This window comes from Girardinichthys multiradiatus, chromosome X, assembly GCF_021462225.1.
Source record: "Girardinichthys multiradiatus isolate DD_20200921_A chromosome X, DD_fGirMul_XY1, whole genome shotgun sequence".
NCBI lineage: Eukaryota > Metazoa > Chordata > Actinopteri > Cyprinodontiformes > Goodeidae > Girardinichthys > Girardinichthys multiradiatus.
In genome coordinates, this window is record NC_061817.1 from 36,432,397 (window position 1) to 36,451,278 (window position 18,882).

General features: G+C 41.4%; 1 protein-coding gene and 1 long non-coding RNA gene across 2 annotated transcripts; both read right to left on the reverse strand.

Annotated features, from left to right (window-relative positions):
* Positions 1 to 2,666: 2,666 nt before the first annotated feature.
* On the reverse strand, positions 2,667 to 5,180 carry LOC124862831. The gene is made up of 2 exons (XR_007037019.1): positions 4,952 to 5,180; positions 2,667 to 3,091 (listed from the first exon to the last, which is right to left on the reverse strand). It is a non-coding gene; the product is annotated as an uncharacterized LOC124862831 (long non-coding RNA).
* Positions 5,181 to 5,187: 7 nt separating this feature from the next.
* On the reverse strand, positions 5,188 to 18,828 carry LOC124862491 (serine/arginine repetitive matrix protein 2-like; the record flags this gene model as incomplete). The annotated part of the gene is made up of 12 exons (XM_047356446.1): positions 18,621 to 18,828; positions 16,369 to 16,620; positions 16,089 to 16,184; positions 14,645 to 14,830; positions 14,445 to 14,528; positions 14,289 to 14,357; positions 14,178 to 14,204; positions 13,963 to 14,079; positions 12,456 to 12,600; positions 8,225 to 10,506; positions 5,335 to 5,988; positions 5,188 to 5,257 (listed from the first exon to the last, which is right to left on the reverse strand). Coding segments are annotated over exons 2-12 (3,978 nt in total), but the record flags the coding sequence as incomplete, so codon positions are not given.
* Between the last annotated feature and the right edge of the window lie 54 nt (positions 18,829 to 18,882).

Sequence of the window (18,882 nt, forward strand, 5' to 3'; positions counted from 1 at the left end):
CCCCACCAGTTGCGCTACAGCATTACTTGTACACTGTTTCATCACTGCGGTGCATTCAGGTCAACTCGTACACAGGATTATCCACAAAACAATAAATTCGTCATATAAAACGTATCATGGACATTAAAAATACACCGGAGTCTTATTTGACATGTCATAATTTACCATAAATAACGTTCTCTGATTATTTACAGATACTTTTGCTGGTGTATAATTTCTATGTTAAATGGTCAAATCTAATCTCTGGTCAGATTTTTGTTCATACGACTACATAATAAAAATAACAGTCACATAATTTAAATGTGATCTTAATCTACACCTCTTTGAAAGCAAAATTTTAACTGAAATACATTTTAAAATATAGTTTTTAAAATCTAGTATTCCTTGATACCAGTCACCAGTTCACCTTAGCACTTCTATTTCAGACTGTAATCAGAGTGTTTTGTTTCTTTGAAGTATTTTCATAAATTATGTAGATGGTCATAAAAAAGTTGAAATGTCACATATAATTTTTCAGAAATCCTCAAAATGCACCTTAGTTCTATTTATTTTGGATCTTTCTCTACTTAGGCCAGTTGACTATTAGGAAATATGATAGACCATGACCACTCAAACCAAAATAACTACAAGTTACCACTTGCCTGTAGATATTTGTTGAAGTTATATAGCCTTAGAGTGCTATATGAGCAGAACATAGAAAACTACATTGTTGGACGTCAAAGCAGGTATGAAATGCCGCCATGACGGGTCCAAATTGATGCATAGTCACCATGAAACATGCTGTGGTAGATGGTTCCATTTCCTACCAAAACAACAGGGTACAAAACCACTAAAAATGCAGCACAGAATGCATGAAGGAACAAAATGACCAGCACCTATAGTTAATTCATACATTTAAAGCCATCCTGTTTTACACTTGTTGCTTTAATGTTTAAAATCAAATAAGCACAAATAGCCACATACAATTACAAGAGAGCAACAAAACATATTGTAGGAAATATGATCTTAGTCAAAAATAAATCAAAGACACACGAGCATAAAAGAGGTAGATGTGTAGATAAAATAAAAATCTGAAAAGAAAACCTGTTACAGGCAGCAAAAGACTTGAGACTGGGATGGAGGTTCACCTTCCAGCAGGACAACCCTAAACATCCAGCCAGATACAATGAAATGGTTTTGAAAAAGATCATCCATATGTGAGAACGGCCCAGTCAAAGTCCAGACCTAAATCTGAGAATGTGAGGTAGTACTACAATACTGATGTTCAAGACAGGAAGCAAAAAAGCTTGCAGGAGGTTGTTTATGTAAAAAGTTCCAGTTTCATTCCAAGATTGAAATAAAACAGCAGAAAATTCTGAATTTCCAACCAGATCTGAGCTGTGTTGTTGTTCCTCTCTGATTTGAGATGACAGACACCGATGTGGACATCAGCTTCCTGTATTGCTGCATCGGGGAGTTGCGTCCTGTCACGGTTAAGGTTGAGAAACATTCCTGTCTCTGAATAGTGTTTCCCGTTGAAATGAATTTATCAACAAGTTGCCTGCAGAAATCAACAATCGTTGTTGCTGAAATTTGCTCCTGTGTGACAGGATGATGTGACTGATGAAGATCAGGAAGTCACATTTTTTTCTCAGACTGTAAATCTGGAAGATGAAGATTCTCAGTGGAAACATCTGGATTTAATTTGGACTCATCTGATCCAAACGTGGTTTAAAAAGACAACCTCCAGCAGATTAATTCTGTACAGTCTCCAAACTCTGTGCTGTTTTTCTTCCTCTTCCTCGCCAGTACGACTCTTCCACCTGAATGCAGATTTTTCAGCTGATGATGAAAAGCTGTGGAAAGCTTAAGGACACCGGATGACCTTTAAACTACAGTTATGTTCAAAACTAGAGCTGAGTGATTTTATTTCCATTCAACCATGTATTAAATTTAATATCAAACATAATCAAATGGTTAGAACCTGAACCATTCAAGCTTTCGGGTGTTTTCCAACTGATTCATGATCCCTGATGTGTGATAAATAGGCCTGACTACATGGCATGATGCCTCCACCACCATGCTTCACAGATTAAATTCAGTATCATTGAGTTGTCCGAAAAAATATCTATGACCCTTTGACCCAGAGAGAACATTGTGGCTTTCCTCAGTCCATTCAGTGTTGATCCATTTCTCTTTAAGCCATGAAATGTGTTCTTTGGATCCTCTTCATATAGATGTCTAGATGCAGGCGGTACACTAACAGGTCGCGGTAGATCACCTGTGATCACCCTGGAGTCATTGACTGAGTCTTTGCTGCTTCTTTTTGAAGGGTAGTTTCCATTTTAAAGAATTTAGGATCATTATGTGCACTCCTCTATAGCCACAGAGGTGGCTTCCCAGCATCTCTTAAATATGTTTTTATGACATCAACAGTTATGCTCAAAGAATTGTCCCTCAAAGGCTGCCATCATGTCAAAGTATCTGTTTCATCTGATTCTATTTGGTTAATTTAGTCCTATATGAGTGTGTGATGTGACTTTTGTCTGTTTCTTAGACTGAAGCTGAGATAAAACTTCAGAAAGCTTCAACAGATCATCTGCACCGACAGATAAAACTCATGATAAAACTCATAACAGTTGCCGTGATGTTCTTCTGCATAACGTTTAAGAAAACGTCCACCCAAATAAAATGTACAATTACTTTTTATTATTACCATGAATTATTTTCAACAAAGAAATTACCCAAGTTTCAGTTTCTGCTCACCTTGCATGGAATCATTTACCTGTTATATAATAATAACCAAAATACAGACAGCTCATATCTACAGGAAGGACACGACATTCAGCACAGGTACAGAGTGTTGGACTGTGGCGTCTTCGGCTCATCGATAGAAACAGCAGCCTGCGACGTCTTGGCTTAAAACAAAAAACTGATTACTGCCAGAGGAGTTCTCCAAAAACCTCATATCTACTGACCGCTGGCTCCAAAGTCCAGGCTGTAGTTGTGTTTAAGCAACACAGAAGAAGAAAGAGGGACAGGTTTCTGATATTCGGCTCATTTTCTTCGCCTGCTGCCCGATGAGGATCCCAGCGACTGTCTGCTTCCGCTCCTGCCAGGATAAAAAAAAAATAACTAAAATAAAAAATCATGTCTCAGATCAACTTTCACACAACTAGCAACCTTAAACAGACTGAACAACATGATATAGTAGAATAAAGATTTACTTATAGAGAACTGCACCACAACCTGTGAAACATAATGAAAACCTAAAGAAAATCAGTAAAACCAGTATGGGCCACATCAGAAACTGGCCACACAATTCTGATCGGTGCATCTTGTTTCTGTCTATAGCATGCGACTTCATTTCCCACTGAGAACACCGTACAGAAAAAGTTGAATAAATAACAAAAACAAAGAACAAAAAGTGGAACGCCCTCTAATTCAGGCAACGTTTTCACAGTTAGAAATATAATTAAAGAGTTCAACCGCATTAAATAACAGATATGTCAGGTGCTGATGACGGTCTGCAGGAGGAACCCACAATCTTAACAGGACTGAATGTCATGTGTCTGAGCAGAGAAGATTTAAAATACTACTTAAAGTTCAGACGCACGCTTAAGGTTCGAACTCTGATGGTGTCTCAGTTCATCTCATTTTCTGATGCTTTCAGAGAGGAACTAAATCCCAAGTAAAAAATAATTCTGCCCCCCCCCGGCAGGAGCGAAGGGGGTTGAGCAGCGGTGTGGTCAGGAGGACGAGGGATAGCAGCAGCTAGCTTGATTCGGTACATTGAAACATGGAGTGAGCAGAGCAGAGCGATGCTGGTAATTTCACCACAGATAGATCGTTTGAGGTGGAGGATTGTTCACCCCCCTCGTCACCGGAGGTTGAGGGAGGCTTTATGGAACCCAGCGGGCCTGAGCCTCATCAGGTGGAACCGCCGAAGCTGGCGCTGCAGAGGCAGCGGAGGAGAGTCTGAGTGAGATGGTTTTATACCCGAACCAGGGCTGTGACGTAGAAATGTGCCAAGCTGTAAACTTTAAATAGGTAAATTCAACTGCAGTAACCACCTTTCACCCTGAAGAGGGCAGCACTAAGACAGTTTTAGGACAAATATTGCAGAATTAAACAAGTTCACATGAAATTTAAAAAAATAGCACAGTAACATAAAGATAGGGCCCTTAAGGCCCAGTTTATACAGTTTATCTGCAGAAAAGGTTAATTTGGGGTTTAGTTCCTCTTTAACAAAACCCAAAGCATTGTGGGACTGCTTCAAGAGAAAAAAAGCTTGGTTTTAATGTTTTGCAAAGTGGAAGCAGACTATGAAACTATGACTGCATCAGTTTTGACGAAACTGGTAACTATGGGGAAGAGTTTTAGAAGGGCTGATAAGCATCAGTTTTCAACTACAGCCAGATTCTGGTGACCGTTTAATGTCGGTTCAGGAGAAGTTAAAATGATCCATGCAAATGACAAAAATTAGAATAAAAATGGACAAAGTAGGGGAAAAGATAACTTCGGAAACGATTTCTTTCATTCATTCTTCATACTTGACTCTTAGACTAGTTCTGATTATAGTTTGGTTTTACAGCATTTCAGTGCTACTGATGGTTTTTTAAGATGTCTCTAAATCACATTGGAGCTGAAACCTTATTTTCTGTCAAACTGTTATCAATGAGAGTTTTTAGAGGTCAAACTATAGAAATGGGAAAACAGTGTTTTTTTTTGATGTTCTGCTGGTAAAAAAAAGAGCCTAAAGATTAGACTGAAAATGAAATCTTTTCCAATTTGTTCTGTTGACAGTACAAGTTTATCTGTAGAGTTTAGGAAGCGTTCTGTATTTAAATGAGTCATGAATAAGAGTTGAACAGCTGAAACAAACATCACTGTGAAAATGAGCAGGAATTGAAACGGAGGGAAAAAGCTGGAGTTCTTCGCTACAGAGAGAAAATGAAGAGCTGATACGGACCTTCGACCGGGTGAGGACCGAGCAGCTCGGACGTGTCTGGGAGGAGAATAACTGAGTGAACGGGAATCTCTCAGAGAATCGGCCGGGACTCGGTCAGGCCTCGCTGGGCTGTGAGTAAAACACAACGTGCTTTAAAACTCAAACATTGTATTTAAATAACCAAACGAATACAAAACAATTAAATGTAACGAAAACAGGTCTTCCTGTTGCAACTTCTCCTGAAGAACATTACCTCTTTTCTTTGTGCCTTTTTCATCACTGGATGAGGAAGATGAGGAGTGAGAGCTTTGGGCTTTCACTGCCTTCCTGTTAAAACGGAAACATTAGGAAGTCAGCAGCTTTTACACATCGTTAGACCCAATCAACTTCCATCTCCTGCTCACCCTTTCTCTTGCTCCACTTCAGAGTCAGAGCTGTCTGATGATGAGGATGAAGATGATGAGGAGGAGGATGATGACGAAGAAGAGGAGGATGATGAAGAGGAGCTAGAGCTGCTGCTCCTGTTGGCTTTCTCCTTCCCGTTTACAGCAGTATCTTTCCTGACAGCTTTGTCCGGCTGCTGGCGGGCAGCCGGTGACAATGGCTTTCTGCCCGGACCTTGAGGCGGATGTCTACCGTCTGACTGGCTGACGGCTGGAGACCTTGTGGGAATTTCATCAGACCGTCGCAGGTCTGATGGGGAGCTTCTCCTCCCTGATGCTGCAGCATGGGAGGAGTCCCTGGAAGGAGCCTGTGATGAGGAAGAACGACTCTTTGGCTTTCCGTCGTCCTGAACTGGCCTCGGATCTCTCTCCACTGCAGCCTTTACATCTTTTTTCTCTTGTGTTGGTGAGGGAGAGGATGAAGAGGAGGAGGAGGAGCTGGAGCTGGAGGAAGATGAGGATGAAGAGGATCTTCGGGGTGGGGAGACAACCTTTGCAGGCTGCCTCACTTGTTGTGCGTCCCTCTGCCGGCCCCTCTCACGCTCCCTTTGCCTCTCTGCGGAGAGGGAGCGACTGGTCCTCCGGCGTCGCTGCGAAGAAGAAGATCGGCGAAATCTGGAGGACAAAAATGACGCTCAGAAGCTGGAACATTTTCGGTCTGATCAAGTGCTGATAAAATGACTCATCTAATAAATCATATTTCTAAACAGAATCGATTAAACTGCCTGGCACACAACGACTCAGTTACACAATAAAGCTTTCACACAGAAGAACTGCTTTCCTCCAGGTGACTTCAAAACGACTGCTGGACCTCAGATTCAGTCAAAAGCTGAATATTTTTATCCCTCGCACCAGTGCTATACTCAAAATAAGCTGCCTGAATTTCTGTCAATATAAGTTCTCTAATGAGAGATTTTATTCTTTTAATTTAGAAAAACAAAAAATCCATAAATTATTAACTATAAATACTGAAAACCAGCATAGATTGTTTAAATTATTGGTTTCTTTCCAGTCTGAATAATGTAATTCAATATAAAAACATAATAAAGTCCATTTTAATTTTAGTGTCTGCCTAAAGTGATCCATTTCTTGCACCAGATTCTGATTGGTTGATAAGCACCTTGTGACGACTCCTTTCCCAGAGTTTGCGGGTTTTCGAGGCAGCCAGTTCTAAGATGGTCACAGAGGAGACCAGATGCAACAAGAAGGTTTGCCCAGTTGGGTCAGAGCCAGGACCACTCGGCTCTTGAGGAAACAGCTGCGATAAAGGTTTCAGTCTCGATTTTCTCAACCGGTGTAAAAGTTCTGCATGATTTGTTTATCTTTTGTGTCAACCAATTCCAGATCCGAAGTGGGGAATTTCCAATGCATCCAAAAGCCAGCACTAGGAGAGGCCAGTACCATTTGCCTTTTCCAGAATGATCTCTGGACAGACGGACAGAACTGCTATTGGAGCAGCAAGAGAGAAACAGAGGTGACAGATCCCTAAAGCGTAGGCACAAGTTGTCCAGAGAAACTGAAAAGCTGTTTCTGACCCACATTAGGGACTCTGGTTTAATCTTTAATCAGGTTTTGGCGTTGAAGCTGATGGATCGGCTGTGGTTCTGAAACTTTGAATTTCTCCTTCTTCCATAGAACTTAAATGTCTTTAAACTGCTGAGAGAACAGCAAAGCTTTGATTATAGATTTTTAATCATCTGAGATACTGTTGATTTTTATTTAATGAGACTTCCCTCTCTTTGTTTTTATTGGTAAATTGTAGAGTAAAATTAGCTTAGCCTCTTTGTTCTTTAGATCCATTTGTTTGTCTAGTTAAATGATTAGTAAGTGCACCAATGTCTGTTATAATCGTTAATTTATGTTCATTATTTTTTCCAAAATCTTAAATATTTATTTGATTTTAAGCTTTGGGACATTAAATAGCAATGCAGCCAAATACTAAGACATGCATGAAAACCACTGACTTTGACGAAAGTGTCTCAATATTCTGGCATGTAGCAAATAGAAATGCTTGGAAATTTTTACTGACATAAAAGTTTAGTCTGATTTAATGTGAGACAATGTGGAAAAAAACAGTACATGCAAATATCTAGTGTGATTTAGTCTGATCCAAGTGATTTAGGGTAAATATGTCAAATTTCTGCCTGTTTTACAAAAACTAATTTTATTTTGCAAAGTTAGTTTTATAACAGCCAGGTGAAGCTCACCGTTATGACATCCTGAGACCAGCAGGTGGCACTGTTAACATTAAATTTACCTAGCCAAAAAGCTTTTGTTGATAATGTTGACATTTGCACCACAATTTGAGATTTTGGGATAAAATTGTGAACTCGTGTCGTTGAGTCCTTACGTTTGACAATAATATTATCCCTTGAGAGTGTTTATTGTTTATTCTGGAATAAGGCAGATGAGAAGTGTTGTTTTTCTTAAATGTGGAGGTGTAGAACCACTACCTTTTAGTTGCTCTGATTATGTCTACTATCTAAAACAACGGTAAGACATTAAATAAAAGCAATAAATATGTTTAGCATTTCTTACACCACTTTACTTTCTATGTTTCTCTAGATAAAGACACTCAGCATAATCAATTTCACAGTATGTTCTTTTCATAAGATTGTTTCCTTGGGGAGAGTCCCACAGTCATGAATAACATCTAATGAAATAAGACTGTGGTTTAATAACCTTTAAAACAATGTTCTAATCAGTTTCATCAAAGTGAAAAGAGCAGGTTCTGTTCACTTTAAAAAAAAATTTTAAAAATCACTTATAAAATACAAACTTATCCTTTAAAGTCCAGCAAAGTTTAAAGCTTTGTATCAGCATTGCATGTTCATGACTGCTCCTGCCTTACCTGCTGGGGGGACTTGGGCGCCGGAGGAATCTTGACGTAGATCCGCTGTGCTTCCTTGGACTTCTGGTTCTAGACCTAGTGCGCCTTCTCGGACTTTTAGGTCTGGATATAGGCCTAGACCCACTGCGCCCTCTGGGCCTAGAACCGCTGCGCCTCCTGGGGCTTCTGGGCCTAGATCTGCTGCGCCTCCTGGGCCTAGATCCGCTGCGCCTCCTGGGGCTTCTGGGCCTAGACCCGCTGCGCCTCCTGGGGCTTCTGGGCCTAGAGCCGCTGCGCCTCCTGGGGCTTCTGGGCCTAGACCCGCTGCGCCTCCTGGGGCTTCTGGGCCTAGAGCCGCTGCGCCTCCTGGGGCTTCTGGGCCTAGAGCCGCTGCGCCTCCTGAGACTTCTGGGCCTAGACCCGCTCCGCCTCCTGAGACTTCTGGACCTGCTCCTTCTGCCTACTCTCCCCCATTCCCGCCGCTTGTCCCTATCTCTGTCCCGGTCTGACGGGGCTAAAGGCGGCGAAGGTCTTCTAGACCGTGATGCGGGTTCTTGATACTGCCTTGGAGGTGTGCGGGCAGCTGGTGGGATGTTGGAAATCCTCTGGGGTGGAGACTGTGAACTCCTTGCTGTGGGGCTTGATCTTGTGGTCCTCTTACTGGCGTCCTTGTCCTTTGCCCTTTCCCTGTCCCCAGGTTTGGTCTCAGAAGGAGAGTACCTCCTGCCTCTGCTGTTTTCTGGTCTGCTGGGTGGGGAGGGAGATGGGCTGGGGCTTTCTACCTGTGTGGGGCTGTAACACTCTTGTCCTTTTGCTTGAGTAGGGTGATCTTCTGCATGATCTCTGAGAGGCGGTCTTTCACGCTCAGGTTTGTCCACCCTAGGTTCCCGGTCTCTGTGGGGCCGTCTGGCTCCATCACCTTCAGAAGCAGAGCCTTCTTTCCTCCCGTTGGCCAGAAACCTTTCAACAGCAGCTCCAATGGCAGATGGAGCACTTCTCCTGGGAATGCTTCTTTCCTGTTCTGGTGATACAGCGTTATTGGTATTACCCTCATCTTCAGAGGAAGACGATGAAGATGAAGAGGAGGATGATGAGCTGTCACTGTCACTATCGCTGCTGCTGCTGCTACTGCTGCTGCTGCTGCTGCCACTGCTGCTGCTGTCTTGTTGCTTCTCAGGTTGTTTTATTTTGTCTTCCCGCCTTTTCGCACTCACCAGGCTACTCAACTTCTCCTGCCCTTGGCTCCGCGATGCCTCTGAAGGTCTTGACCCATCTCTTGTACCCTCTGCGGATGACTGGATCTGGGCCTCTTTTCTGCGTTTCTCACCACCCTCTTCCTTTTGCTTATTCAAAGACCTGTCAGTCAAGCTTTCCTTGTTCGTTTCTTGTCTCCTCTCGTTCTCCCTCTCAAGCTGGCTTCCATTGGTGAAGGAGGTGGGCGACGGGGATTCATGGGCCAGACGCCCACCTCTTACCCTGTCTCCTCTCTGGTGGCGAGGAGATGGTTGTTTATCCTGCCGCTGAGCATCATCTTTCTTGATGTCTTTTTCATTTCTTGTCCGAGCGTTTGACTGAATGTCCTTCTCAGTTATATGTTCTTTATCTCCACTCCTTCCTCTCCTTGCCATTTCCTTTTCAGGAGGGGATGGAGACGAAGAATCGTGTCTTGTCGTTCTGTGCCGTTTGTTCTCATCTTTTTCCCGCTCAGGAACTCTGCTTCTTTCCCCCCTCGTTTCCTGTCGAGGAGGAGGAGATGGAGAAGGGGACGAAGAGGAGTCCTCTCTGATCCTCAGAGGTATTTTCTCCTTTCCTTTGTTTCTGATTTCTCTACTCTTTGATCGCCTCCCTTTCTCAAAGTCATTGCTTCTAGATCGTTCTCTTTTATCTACCTCTACGCTCCTAGAACGCCTTCCCCTCTCCATTTCTACGCTCCTGGAGCGTCTCCTCTTCTCCATTTCTACGCTCCTGGAGCGTCTCCTCTTCTCCATTTCTACGCTCCTGGAGCGCCTCCTCTTCTCCATTTCTACGCTCCTGGAGCGTCTCCTCTTCTCCACCTCTACGCTCCTGGAGCGCCTCCTCTTCTCCATCCCCACATTCCTTGAGTGCTGTCTTGGGTCCATCTCTATTTTCCTGGTCTGCCCTTTTTCTCGGTCCCTTTGTTTGCTTCTAGATCTTCTTCCTCTCCCCCTATCAACGTTTTCTTCTTTTTCTGGAGAGGGAGAGGGGGATGAGGAGTCATGTCCCCTTTTGGTCTTCTCCGTCTCCCTACGTTGCTCTTTTTCCTTCACAGGATTGGGCCTCCTCTGCATGACAAGGCAAAAGTATGTGTGAAACATTTTTATTTTACATGGTGTCAATGGGAATAAATCTTTCCAGAAACGTTCCTCTTCAGGAGCTGTGCAATCTCTTCACGCTTTCCTCTCTCTATTTAGCATTTCCGTGACCCCTCTAGTCCTTGAGCAAACTGAAAACCAAATTAAACCAATCACAGTTGCTCCTCGGATGTAACTGGCTCTCTCATTGGTTAGATAGCCAACAGTGTTGTGACCCAAGTGTGGCTCTTTTCAAATCGGATTTCTAATTGTATCATTTAAATGTAAAATTTGAAATGATTGCATTTCTGTTTCAGTGACTCTCTTGGTCCTCCATACAAACTATGCATTTTATCTTGATTTTATTTGACAAGCTAACAAGAAGTAGTGAATATTTAAGAGTGGAAGGAAAATCACCCATGGTATTCAAATAAAAGACCTGAAGTGTGTTTTGCAATAGTATTCAGCTCCCCCTTTACTGTGATACCCCTAAATAAGATCCAGTGCAACTAATCGCCTTCAGAGATCACCTAATTAGTACATAGAGTCCCGTTGTGTGTAATTTAATCTGAATATAAATCCAGCTGTTCTATAAAGGGCTCAGAGGTTTGTTAGAGAACATTAGAGAACAAACAGCATCATGAAGACCAAGGAACACAGCAGACACATCAGGGAGAAAGTTGTGGAGCATTTAAAGCAAGGTTAGGTTCTACAACAACATCCCAAGCTTTGAACATCTCCCAGAGCTCTGATCACTCCATCATCTGAACATCTAGAGAGGATGGACCACCTGCAGACCTACCAAGATATGCACATACACCTAAACTGACAAATGAAATAGAGATATGAGGAAAGCCATAGATGATAGAAAGCCACAGACTATGTGGGGGACACAAAAAGCACATGAAAGAAGGTGCTCTGGTCAGATACGAGCAAAACCTTTCTTCTTTTCTGACATCTGATCATATTTAAGACATACGTGTTGTTGTCATTTCCGATTTATACAAGATTCACATTAGGTGCACTTTTACAATTACAATGTGATACAACACCACATTCACATCCAGCCATAGCTACAATGATATGGTTTAGATCAAAGCACAGTCATGTGTTAGAATGGCCAAGTCAAAGTCCAGACCTAAATCCAATTCAGAATCCGTGGCAAGATTTGGATGTTGAAGATCAAAGATGATTCCATCTGATCTGAGGTTCATTGTTCTAACTTGATTTTTATTATTTAGCCAATATTTACAGAAGGAAAAAGTTGGCCAATTTAGAGAAACCAGTTAACCTAACAGTTATATATTTGGACTGTGGGAGGAAGCCGGAGTACCTGGTGAGAACCCACGCATGCATAGGGAGAACATGCAAACTCCATGCAGAGAGACCCCTGGTTGGGAGTTGAACCCAGGACCTTCTTGCTGCAAAGCAACAGTGCTACCAACTGCACCACCGTGCAGCCAAGATTAAAATGTATTATTCCAAAAGCGACCATGACAAAGTTAAAGAGGTATGAATACTTTTACAAGCTTTTTTCAAAGATCCGTTAATGCTACACATTTCCTCATAGGTTGGAAGGATTATAGTTTTGTTTCAGGGTAACGTCTGGAGGACAATCTAAAGTTATGGCTCTGGAAGATCAGATGCGTTTGGAGTTTCGTTCATCTTCACTCCACCACTAAAGTGACGGCAGAAACATGCTTCCGTTAAATACATTAAACTCATTACAGTTAAGCCTTTGAGTTTTCCCTTTCTCCCCAAAATAATCGGCAACACTAGGCAGGCAGCAGTAGGTTGAGGAGAGCGACTGTCTCAGCATCAGCAGATGTGATTTACCCAAACAGGCAACAACTCAGCGGAGACTAAGGGGTTCAAGGGTGGCATAGTGGAAACCTTCTGAAAGTGGACAATCGTTATTGTACCAGTAAACTCAGGCTTACCCCTTCGCCTACTCGACGTTGTGGACTGTGCTCCTCAGAACCACGCCGCCTCCTGTTTGGCAACCTCTCCTTATTACCTTCAGGGTTTTTCGCTGTTTGGTCCTTTAGATGTGATCTTGATGGAGGAGGAGGTGGAGACTGGCTGCTGTCAAGAACAAATACACACACATTTAACAAAATGTTTACCATCCTCTACAATTTTGGTCGTTTACAGCACTGTACAAAAGTCGGGCATTCTCATAGTCTTTCAAAGTGAGCTTCATGAATAGTTTTATTTAAAAAAAAATTAAAAATACTGACAAAAAGATCACTTAAAGGGGAGCTTTTATGCAAAATTCACTTTTTGATCGTTTTTATACTTCCATTTGGGTCTCTAATGCTTCTACAAACAGTCCAAAGGCGAAAAAGAAAAGAAAGGCCTTGAGCCGTTTTTTGGCTATAAATGAATGTTTTATTTTTTCTAGAAAACGTGTCGATTGAAAGGATGTGTAATTGTGACATCACAATTACACTGGCACCTAGCAGCGAGCGTTACCTGAGTCCCGCCCCTGACTAGCAACTAAAGTGGAGCTCCACCCCCTCGATTTTCAGTAGAAGATCACGTCTCGCCAGCTGCTTTTACCTTACAGGCACTTTACAATGGCTGCCCTCAAAGGCAGATGTTCTGTGGTTGGTTGCAAAGACCCACATGTGTCCATGCATTCTCCCACTGTTGGATAACAGATTCGTGGCTTCATTTTATTTTTGAGGGCAATGTTCTAGTCACATTGCCAAAGACGGCACTAGTTTGCACGAATTACTTCACCAGAGGCTGCTTTGAGAACTCACATCATTACATGTCAGGATTTGCAGAAAAAATTCAGTCCCTACTGTTCATGGCCAGTCTGCAGATGACAGAACTATAAGAACTTATTGTTGTGTCGTATATGTTTCGTAATGCTGTTTGGCTTGTCCTGTTGCACATCTGCTGGCAGCCATTTTCAAATAGGGGGAACTGAGGAGATTTTGTGCAAAGCCCAAAGACCATCTCCCAAATGTTTAGAAGGAAGTATAATAGGTCCCCTTTAAGTAATTCAAAAAACTAATTTTACAGGTTTATTAATCAGACTGACATATTTAGGCCCTTATTTTTGATAATTGTGAGGATTATGGCTTAGAGCTGAATCATTTTATTCGTCTTGTTTAATTGTGCAACAATCTATATGATTTAAAGTTTTGAATTGAATCGTTGAAAAAAATTTATTTTTCAATTACATTCTAAATTTCTTATTGTGATAGCACTTGTTCTCTAGACAGTCTTTTCAAACCACCAGAGTAAATTTCCACAAGAATCAGTTCTCCAAGTGTCATCAAAGGCGTGTGTCAATCATAACCAGGCTTTCCATCATCAACGCCTTTCAGGATCATAGAAAAGACACCCTCTCCAAGGATTTTGTTTGAAATGGACCCAGTTCTGGTATTCGATCATAAATTAGGGTAGTAGTGATTAACTGCAGTCAGGACAGACCTGTGATCTGAGCTGGAGGAGACGCTTCTGCGTCGACCCGACTTTGCCTTTGGAGGACTAGAACTTTGACTCCTTTTTCTTTTGTTCTTTGAGACCTTCTGCTTCTCATCTGAGGAACTAAAACACAAAAGGATAGAAAATTAGACACCAGTTTACAGATGAACTCAGTACACAAGTACAAAATAATAAATGTTTATGAGCTCAAAAACATATACCTGTCATCTTCCTCTTCCGATACCTCCCTGAAACACACACAATCACATCAGGCATCATAAGAAGTAAGCAGAGCAGGAGAAATGTACAATTTAAATCTGGTTGAGGAGTACCGTTTCTTTTTCTTCTTTTTGGATTTCTTCTTCTCCTTGTGAGGAGATGGGGACGAACTCTCTGAGCTGCTTCAAAAACAAACCAAATCATGTCAGATGGCAGCTCCCCTCATATTTATGTCCTTCCTTTTTAATAAATCAGTATCTTTTACTCACCTGTCTCTGTTCTTGTTTTTCTTTTTCTTCTTCCGACTTCGCTTCTTTGGAGGAGAATCAGAGTCATCTGAGTCTTCCACCAAGCTGCCAAACAGAGAGACATTAGAAAAGTTGGGGATACTAAGAGGTGACTCCTTTAGCAGTGAAAATCCCAGCAAAGGTAAATTCCCACTGTGAGTGTTTCTGCGTGTCCTGCTCACGTGTATTTCTGCTGCTGCAGCCTCTCCCGCTCCAGTCGTTCCTGCTCTCTCTTCTCTTTCTCCTTCTCCTTGCGGTCGGCGTGGAAGGACGACCCATCCACGTAGTCGCTGGAGATGCCAAAAGCGGCGCGAAGACGGTCGTTTTTCTGCTGGTTGGCTGCAGCCAAGGCGTGCGTTTCTGTCACACTGTAAGAACACAAAATCAGCTACAGCTTTAAAAGCAGAATATGAACAACTGGGATTTTGCATCTCTGCAGACAAACAGACACCCTAATTTCAAATTGTTTGCTTGCCCATTTACAATTCGTATAAAAAATGTCAATACCTTCATTAAAATACCAGGGTTTTTAATGTAATCAAACTACATAAATCATTTCAGAAGTTTCTCCTCCTTTAATATGATCCATCTCCTGCACAACACAATTAGAAAACAGTCTATTGGGGAAAAATAATAAAAACGCACCTCACATAATCTGGTTGCATAAATATGCACATCCTGACACTTCTAGTTGCTAAATGACCATTTTAATTTTACTCAGTCCTTTTAGTTTGGAGTGTATCCACAGGGCACATCTTGACTTGGCAATATTTTCCCACCGTCGGGTCAATGTGGTGCTGAAAGATGAAGATCATCCTCATCTTTCTAGGAAAGGCCTGGAGTTTTTGTTGACTGGTATTTGGAGGGAATTATGAACATACTCCTTCCACCATGACTAAGGCCCTAGTTCCAGCTGAACAAACAGCCCCGAAGCATGATGCTGCCACCCTCGTGCTTCACAGTAGGTATGAGTATTGTTGTTTCAGCATTCTGTTTGAATGCTAAAAATGCCTCAGAGAATTACAGCCAAAAAGTTAAACTTGGTTTCATTTTCCTCACATGTTTAAATGAGACTTCAAATGTGCTTTTGCTCAGTTTAGCTGGACTTTTATGTTTTTGATGCTTTAATGTTGCTGTGATTCTCTTGGCAACCTGACCAGTTTTTATCATCTTGTCTTTTCTTATCAGTTTTGGAGGCAAATCCAATTTTTTAAAGCGGCGATATGGCGCCATATTTTCTCCACTTGATGAACGCTGATTTCGATAAGGTCCATGGTGTGTATAAAGCCTTGGAAATTATTTTGCTCTCTTCAGACTAATTTCGTAGGATCTATCAGACAAGAGCTAAAATCATGAATTTTTAATTTTTTTAGACTTCTTATTTCCACATCAGGATATTTCTTTTCCCCCCAAGCAACCATCATGTCACTGCAGACACGTGTCAACAAGAAACTCATCAGTCAACACCACTATCCTGGTGCTTACAACCTACAAGTAGCTGATTTAAAGCTGAACAATCCAAACTGCGCATCAGGCTTTGAACATTTGAGTCTACAGACATGGATTCTTACCCGAGGCCACATAAACAGACTGTGTACATAAATGAGGTATTAGTGTCATGCTTACGTTGGTTTCTGAGCAGCAGCGGGAGGCGGCTCCTCCTTCTCCTGCAGCATCATGCGGAAACTGTTCACCTTCTCCTCGATCTCCTCAGCAGAATATCTGAGCATGAGAAGGTACCGAGGTCAACGCATTAAAATGCAAAACCAGAATTTACATTTTCAGATTTGAGATCAACAAAAACCTAGAAAAAAAAAACTTACATTTTTCAAACATCAAATTAGAATAACATATGGAAAAGCAGGAGAAGTTATAGAAAATTGTTTTCTCTTATAATTTCTTTTACCCTTGCTCCTCCATCATGTCCTGCAGTTCGGCACATTTGACCTCCAGCTGCCTCTTGCGCTGGTGCTCCAGGATGTCGGCATTGGGCTGCCGATTGAGCTGACTCTCCAGTCGCTCACGGTCCTTCTCATCACGCTCGCCTCCACGCTCATCTCGTGGCCTCTTGACCCGCAGGCTCGACAGGTTGCGCTGCACGTAGCCATTGGTGCCACTGCCCCGAGGAGTCGTCAGGCCAATCCCATTGTACATGGCTCTGTACAGATGAAACAGGTTTAGCTAAAACAGATGTTAACCTGTTACGCTGTGAACCGACAACAGGGTAAACATTTGAACAAAAACTATTTTCTTGCGGTTACGCGACTCCAATAAAGAGTACATATCAGCAGGAAGTCAGGTGGTTTTATGTTAGTTAAATCAGGGGGTGATAATCTGTCATAGTTCATCAGAACCAAGTGGTCCAAACTGGGATTAGAAACAGTCAGTAGAAATGTACTCTATGTCAACACATTCTTTTTGTGTTTGGATTAGTTTTTATCTTGCCATACCCCAACACCTTGCATTTTTTTTCCTGTCTAGTCACAATTGATCAGTGCCAAACTAGTTTTACCCTATTAACATGTATGTTACCATCAGTAAGTCTGTGGTGGCCATTTTTTCTTAAATTGCTTGTTTGGTGATAACACTACTAGCTGTGCTGGATGCAGTTTTCAGAATGTCCTAAAATAAAATCATGAAAACATAACTAAAACTTCATTTGTTGCCTCTTTTTTTATATTCCTTTTAACAACATAATTATGGCTCATTGTTTGTTTTCTTCAATAAAAACATGTTTACATTAAGATTAGTAGAACTTTTTTTTTAATAAACTGAACACTGTGCTAATGTTTTTAAGTAACTATATACAACAAAAAAATCAACTGGTTTAAGAGAGATCACTGATTCCAAGAACTCTGGAATTAAGATATATGTCATTTCTAATCTCTACTTTGAAAAATAATGTAAAATGAATATTATTTTATTTCAATGATGAATGGTCTTTGTCTCAGTTTTTAAATGGTAAAATTCTGCCATGTACCAAAGGTGATCTTTTTAGACTGGATAAAAGGCCCGCTACAAGCCAAATGGGAGTTATTCTGACCAACAGGAAAGGCAGAACATTCATTAAGGATCATTTGTTGAATGTTTTAATACAATATGCAAATCATTTTTTGAAATTAAGCAATTTCTGTGAGTTTGGGTTACAACTTTTACTGTATTGAATGTGAATTTGAAAACATAATACCCCCAGTATTCTAGTATTTTTAATACTGTCGCTGTTTGAATCTACACACAGTTAAATCCAAAACAACGTATTCCCCTGGCAGATTGAGATTTAAGGTAATCTTTTAATTTTAAACAACATGTTTAGTCTCACTGGAAGTAATGTCAGCGTTTTGGAGTGGCTGGACCAGAGTCCAGACTTGTATCCGATCCAGGAGCTAAAGATTATGGTGATGGCAAGGTGGTCTTTAAACCTGAAAGACTTGAGACTTGTGGAAAAAGATAAATCGTCAAAAGTACTACTGTAGACAAAAAGCTTTTCAGCAATTAAGAGCAGCCTTCAAAAGTTGTACCAACATTTTCTTCAAAGCCTAATTTTCTTTCACCAGTAAAACATTTGAATAAATTAGAAATTTAGCGTATAATTTATTTTGTTCTCAACACAGATCACTGTGATACACCGCACACAACGTCCAAACATTTAAAACTATACCCACCCACCTTTCACACACTTAAATTTAAAGATTTCAGCTGCTGAAGGTTCAGAACTAAGAAAATCTAAAACATCTCCACCAACCCTGAGCTGACAATAATTCCGGGAGACATTTTGTTGACAGTTTCCTTTGTGCGGTGTGGCCTTCAGATACCGAGACGCTGAGGACATTTCAGTCTTTCTGAGCCTTTTTAAACAAACACAGCAATTATACATTTTGATTCTGGTCTTAAAAAACTGCGATATTTGTCGCGCTTTAACACGTGCGTCAAATCAGGCCTTACGGAGCTAGTTTTCATAAGTTACGTTGAAAAAGGGATCTCGGTCGAAACAAAATTGACATTTAACTCATCTCATATATCATCCTTAATGAATACTTCTCTAAACAGCCAAAAACTGTTACTTTTAGGATATATTTTGGTCTTGTAAGAAAGAGGCCTTAACACATTCAAGCAAAACTATTTTTACCACCTAAGCTAGCTAACGTAACCATTACGTACCAGCGTTCTTTCTCCGGGAGAGACGGAAAAAAACGGTTTGTTGAACAGTTTGGTATTCGATAACCTCCCGTAGAACCACACACCAAAACTAACTTTAATAACAACCGTTTGTTTAAAAGTGTGGGGGGAAAAGACAACCCTGTTAGCCTCAGCTAACAGCTCCGCCTAACACCTACAGGATGAAACGCAGTTACGTCAAACGTAAGGTCGCGCGTTTAAACTGAGGCGTTCAAGTGCTGGAGGAAATTAGACCTCTTCTTTA